The sequence below is a fragment of the Gymnogyps californianus genome, chromosome 5 (genome assembly GCF_018139145.2).
Source record: "Gymnogyps californianus isolate 813 chromosome 5, ASM1813914v2, whole genome shotgun sequence".
In the NCBI taxonomy this organism is placed as follows: domain Eukaryota; kingdom Metazoa; phylum Chordata; class Aves; order Accipitriformes; family Cathartidae; genus Gymnogyps; species Gymnogyps californianus.
Window position 1 is genome coordinate 11,410,018 of NC_059475.1, and position 6,599 is coordinate 11,416,616.

The 6,599-nt window shown below is 46.5% G+C and overlaps 1 protein-coding gene across 4 annotated transcripts in view; it reads right to left on the bottom strand.

Annotated features, from left to right (window-relative positions):
• The window catches only part of USP47 (ubiquitin specific peptidase 47), a 58,385-nt gene extending 54,332 nt beyond the window's left edge, over positions 1-4,053 (bottom strand). For all 4 annotated transcript variants that reach the window (XM_050898358.1, XM_050898355.1, XM_050898356.1 and 1 more), the window contains exon 1: positions 4,008-4,053. In XM_050898358.1, coding sequence (XP_050754315.1) covers positions 4,008-4,046 — 39 coding nt within the window. In that variant the 5' untranslated portion in view covers positions 4,047-4,053. The remainder of the gene's footprint in view (positions 1-4,007) is intronic.
• Positions 4,054-6,599: the final 2,546 nt, after the last annotated feature.

Below are 6,599 nucleotides of genomic sequence, written 5' to 3' on the forward strand. Positions count from 1 at the left end.
TTGTTCAATGCAGAAGACTAAAATGGATTCATTAGTGTAGGGATGAAAAGACTCACATTAGTTAGCTGAGAGAGAACTCACACTACCTTCTTTGATTTAATGGCAGCAAGTACAAAGCATATACATATATATTTACCCTGACAGGTGTACTTTGGACAGTTCATGCTGGAACATGTTGAGAAAGTATCTGCACAGCATTTATTTAATTAGTGGCACAGACACTTCAAAAACCTCATAGCAGAACATACTTTGTATATTCTGACCAATTCTTTTTATATTCTGACCGATTCTGGGCAATATTCACTAAGTTCTGATACATCTTGATTTTCAAGAAAAATCTTAGTAAAGTTCACTTACATTACCAGTAAACAAACATATGCATCTAACTTTCTCATCAACTGTGTTGATCAGAATATTTTACTATTTTCTATTTGAGGTAGATTTGCCCAAAATAAGTTTCAAGTCTGCTTCTCCTCTAAGAAACACTGGAAGCCACAGAAGTGTCTTCCCTTCTAACAGCACCACCTTCTTCTTATTTCCATTATTATCTTAATTATACTATTCCCCCTCCCTCCCCAGGGTTACTGTTTTACTAAACTAATGGGGGAAAAATTGACACCTAATAACAAAGCAATTTTTAAAGAACTTGCTTAGCATTTACTACCAGGGCGCACCAATGTCTTGTATGTTACTCAACGCCTTCTGTTTTATTGGCTATAAAAGAAGACTAAATTGAGTGACTTATCTTCAGAGAGAAAAGGAATTGAGGATTGGCAGGAAAAGGAACATGGACCAGTTCACACTGAACCCCAAATCTAGTGAACAGGGATTCTCATTGTCCCCACCATAAGGGATTATTGGTCACACAATTACAGGAATAGTTGAGAAAGCATTAGGCAGTGGTAGGGATGCAAGAACAAATTTACTAAATGCCTGTATAACTTGAGCAAAAATCTTAATATAAAAAGAAATCCCAACACTGGGTTATTAGAAACTGCTTTAATACATCTGTTCCAAATAAAAAAGAACTTTATGCCAAAATTATGAGCAAGAGAAAACAAGAAGGCCCTGATTACCCGTACTTCAGAGATGCAGCTGAACCTATGCAATGTCCAAAAGAAAAATTTTCTTAAGAGACTAATAAAAGATATTCTAAGTGCAGCAGTGAACTACTAGTATTCTGTATCCATGAAAACATGCTATTACTTTTTACAAAAGCTAGTGAAAAAAATCCATGCAATACTTTAAAAACAGCAATCTGAGCTCCTGTTAGCATACACAGATATATATACACACACACACAAACATGAACTGAAGACTTATAAACAACCTAATACCTATCTTTCCATTCTTGAAACACAGAGGCTGTTAATGTTATAGATAACTCCTACTACCATATCTATCATGGCATCACGTAAACTTGTAGACAAGAACCAAAATCCTTTTCCCATCCGCTCATCTTTAGCGGACATTGGTTCACACCCCAGTTTAATCTTTGAAGCAGCACAAGACAGTGAGCTGTACAAGCGATACCACTCAGCCGGTTGGGAAGGGACAAAAAACATGAACTGTAATCCTTTATCCACCCCTAAAGGGCAGAACTGAAACTCCAAACGATCTGCTTTGCCTCCAGCTGCTGATAACGGCATAATAGGAATATTTAGGAGAAGGCTGTTGAGAACTCAGAGACATGGAGAATTCTGTTCACCTGTAACTCACAGTGTTCTCTGCAATGAGACTATTAATGAATCTCAGAAGGACTAAATGTGAATGCTGTAGCATAACATTTGTTAAACTTCCTATCACTGAAATAAAAATGAGGATATACTGAAAAACATTGGAAAAGTTGAAGATAAACTTCTATTACAACATATATATATAATCAGATGGGCTTAACACAAACAGTTAATCTGTTTTCCTCCTCAGTTTGATTTTTCATATATTCTGTTCAGTTTCATTTACTTACAAAACACATAGGGGCACAATAAAAAACTTGAGGAAACTTGCTGAGAAAAAGCAACTCACACTAGCGTTATCAATGTACAAAGTTTATAGATTTCACACTGTGTATTTAAGATATGGATATCTATAATAACATGTATTCATCTTCCTTTACCCATACGTCCCCTCCCTACAGATAAAAGTGCATTCAAAATCCTAGTCCAATGAGTCAGTTAAAAATACACATCTGAATCATATGTATATTCTGAATACAACTTTAAAGCCAACAGGGATACTATTAATACATATAACTAAAGAAACAGCCTCAGCTAGCTGCTTTTATTAATCACCTTGTCTGTTCCAGTTAACCACAACTAATGCCACAAGGTTTCTCCTGCCAGTCTCCTTTATCTCAATGTTTGTTTGTTTTTAAAATGAAATATTTAAGTATACTAGCTACTATCTTCTATCCCTGGTCTTACATTTTTGGAGATTTCGTTTTTTAAAGCAAATATTTAAGCATACTAGCTACTATCTTCTATCCCTGGTCTTACATTTTTGGAGATTTCGTTTTTTAAAGCAAATATTTAAGCGTACTAGCTACTACACTCCACCCCTTGTTTGAAGTTTCTGGAGATTTCTCTTTCCTGTAAAAAGACTTAACATAGTCCTATAAACCTTAGCATTTTAAGAAAGCAAATAAGAGGTAAAATTACCTTTGTCCTACATGCATCCTGTACAATTGTATGCACAAAAATTTGTTTCTAAAATTCAGTATTGGTATTTGTTTCACAGTTCTGCTGAAGCATACCATTTAAGGATCAGCACCTCAATTTGCTAAACTCTACAAAATTAAAGTCCTTGCCTCACAAAGCTTCCTGTAAGAATACACAACAGAACAGGTAGATGTAACAAACCACTGACATTTGATGAAAAACAACAGGACGGGTTTGAGTAATTTATCAGAAGAGTAAAACTGTCAGAAAAGTTGGCTGAATATGTAAGTGTACCTGCTCATGAGATAAAGTTTCTGCTAATACTACTCTATGAATAACTGTTTCCAAACATTTCACACCATCACTCAAAGACTCCTTTTCCTGAACAGTATCGCTCTTACTTGACACGTGTCATTTGCCTATCGCTGCAGGACAGAAGCTTAGCCTTCCTCTTTCACGCAGGCTCTTATCTTTAGCCTATGGCCAAAACCAAGCCTTCTCCCTTCCTCCTGCAGCAGACATGAGGGGCCCACAATAAAGAAAACTCAATCCCCTGCTGACCCGGGCCACATTTTCTCCGGCACCTACCGCAGGCACTACCGCCCGTTTTCTGCAGCGCTTCGTACCGGCGCCGGGGAGGGACGGAGCTGCCCCACAAACTCGGCAGCGGCCCCCCCGGCTGCCAGTTCGCACGCCGGTCCCTTTCCCTCAACCGAGGACGCCCTCGGTCACCCAGAGACCCGCCTCGCCGCCGGGGCCTGCTCTTTGCTCTGCCCCCTCACCGCAGGGCCCTCACCCAGAGCCTCCGCTCCTCCCCAGCCCGGAGGCGGGCTGCCCTCCCGGAGGGCTCCACACAAGACCTCTGACACGGGGAGCGGCCCGGCCCGCGGCCGAGCGCAGGCGCCGCCGGCCCGGCCCCAGCCCCGCCGCCACGCAGGCCGGCCTCCCCGCATGCCGTGACACAGACAGGTGCAACTCCCCGGCCGCCTCCGGGGCCTTGCGCAGCCCAGGCTCGGCCCCGGCCTCCTCCCCCCCACACCAGCCCACACGGAAAAGCCTCCCCTTCCCCCCCGCGCACCTCCATTCACCCCCGGCCCGGCCGCCCGCGGGCCACGGGCTGCCCGGCCCCCTTACAAAGACGGGCCCTCCCTCCCGCCGGGCCTCACAGGGAGAGCAGCGAAGCCGAGCCAGGCCGGGCCTCCTCCGCCGCGCCCCCCCAACCCCCCCCCCCCCCCCCCGCCCCGGCCGGCTCCGGCACCCCAGGCCTCCCGCACGCCGCAGGGGCTGCCACCACCTCCCCCTGCGGCGCCCGGCCCGACGGTCCCCCGCCCCGACCCCGCTCCGCCTCACCTCTTTGGGGACGAGCTGGTTCTCCTCGCTAGGCACCATGGCCGGTGGCGCGGCGCGGAGCCCGCAGCAGGCTGAGCTGAGCGTCGTCGTCAGCAGCGGGAGGCGGGGGCACGCCAGCGGCTCATCCTCCTCCTCCGCCGCCGCCGCCCCAGCCGGCGAGGGCAGCGCCACAGCCCCCACCCCCTCCGCCACCGCCAATCAATGGGGAAAATGGCCGCCACCGCCGCTCTCGCGAGAGCCGAGCCGGCCCTCCCGCGGCGGGGCGCGTCCTGCCGCCGTGCTCGCCTTCGCCGCGGCGGCCGTCGGCGCGCTCCGCCGCCCAGCGCCGGGCTTGCCCGGCGGAGGTGCGCCGTTGTCGACTAAGTACGAGGAGCGGTGTAGGAGACGCAGCGTGTAACCCCTGCAGGCGGCCAGGGCAGAGCCGCGCCGTCCCGTCTTCCCGCCCGCTGCCGCGCCCCGCACTCGGGGGCCGTAAATGGCGCTCGGCTGTCGCCGCCTTCCCCTCGTGTTACCCTGCCCTAGAGAGCAGCGACGGGAAGCGATGTCCGTGGGGAGGCTGGCACGGACCATAGGGCAGGCCGGGCGGGGGGGAGGATGCTGCTGCTGCCGCTGTTTTGTCTCCTCGCCCCATCTGTGGCGCCGCGGGGCCCCCGGGCTTGCAGCGGGTGCAGGAGAGAGTAGCAAGTAATTAACATTAAGTTGCACTAGGTAAGTGGGGAGGTAGCGTGTCCAGAGGTTATGGCCTGCAGGTGCGGGAGAGAGCTTATAAGGGCCTCTCGTGGGCGTGGGGGCCTTCAGCCGCTTGTAAGAGCATGGCCCGCCAGCTGTGCCGTTAGTGTGCTCGGGTGTTGGGCCTCTGTCCTGGGGTAATGGGAGGCACAGGAGCCAGCTAGCCCCCGGCACCACGAAGGCCTGCTTTCCTTCACACAGTTTTCCTGCTCTGCCACCTGTGAGGGGCCCTTGGCAGAGCCAAGGGGTGCGGGGGACACGGGCTGCCGTTTCAGTTTGTTTCAGTCGTGTTTTTTTCCTCACATCTGGGTGTGACTTGGTGGTGCTTGGCTGCGGGGTTAGGAGACTGGCAGGAGTGGAAGAGTAAGCACAGCCTGATCCCGCTAACATGCAGGCCCAGAAGTTGTTCTTTGAAGTCATACTGTGAAGTTAAGCATGTGCTTGCTTCCCTGTAAATTTAGGGTTAATAGTTCATTTTCAAATGAAATGCAAGGCTGTTTCTGTGGCATCACTTAGTTGTTGATTTTTGTCTACAACAAGCTGAAATATAGCTGTTTTTCATGCCACCTAAGGCACACTAAAAGCCAAATATTAATCACTAGAATGACTAAAATGCACATTAGTAGAAAAGTAACTATACATTAATGTCTACTTCACTACAAAATAGTTTTTAAGTGAAAAATGTTCTACTTGGCTAATGAAGAAGAATGGTACATGGTAGCTGTACATTTTTGTACAACTATTTTTGTCATTATTTTAGTGTCCTCTTGTGGAAAAATGCAGAATTGAGGATACTTTTTGGTTTTGTTCCCAAGAAACTTTGTGGTTTGGGGTAATTTTTGAAACCCTTTGTACTGAAGGTTATTGGGAATCTATTGTGAAGATTTAGTAAAATTAAATGACCTCTTCTCCCTTTTCATGTTTAAAGTATGTAACTTCTCAGGTTCCTCTCCGTTACCCACTCTGCTTTCTCAAAGGTGAGATTAAGTAGCACGTTTTGGAGTCAGGATATGTTATTAGTATTTATATTAGTATAGTATTTTAACACTTTAAAAAAAGGCTTCAGAGCTGTCATTTCTGTGAATAACAACATCAGTAGTTTTATTTTCATCTTTCAAGTGTGTGTATTATGGTAGGTGCTCAGTTGGGGTTTTTTTTGGGGGGGGGTTCAGTTCTACCCCTTGAACCATGCCCAGAAATCCTCTCATTGAAAACTTACTCAGAGCAGTTTTTAAGTGTATTTCTGACCTGTTTTTCATTACATAACTTAATGGGATCAAGTTATTTATATAGTAAAGGTCAGGACGTTCTTTGAGACAGGAGCTCTTGCCCTCTAGTTTTAAAATATGTTGCACCTGAAAGCCCTTCACCTTAGACATTTGAGCTCTAATATGATGAAATCAAGCATCAAGGCAGGAACCTCGGAGTCTCTTGCTTTTACTGATACTTTATGTTAAGCACAGGGTTGTGTAGAGCTACCCCTCTCCGAGAGGGAAAGTATGTAAAATAGTTGGGTTTTTTAATAGGAAAGACAGTATGGAATTAATGAACTCATGTCTTTTAGAAAAAAGGTTTTTTATCAGCTGTGTGGTTGATTAAAAGATTTGGGATTTAATTGGGGTTTTTTTGAGGGGGACTTTTGTAAGCATGTCAGTGTGAGAAAAGGTATGATTGCAGAAGCAATGAAAAATGATGTTGACATTTGTAGATATTTGAACAAACACAGCTGCCTGGTGATATTCTGTTGTCCAGTGGTGTCCAAAGATCCATGAGATTAGCGAGCAAGTACTTGAGTTGAAGAGCCAGAACAGATACATAAGCTTGCAATAGAAGGCAATCCAATCATCAAAGCACTGGCTGGGA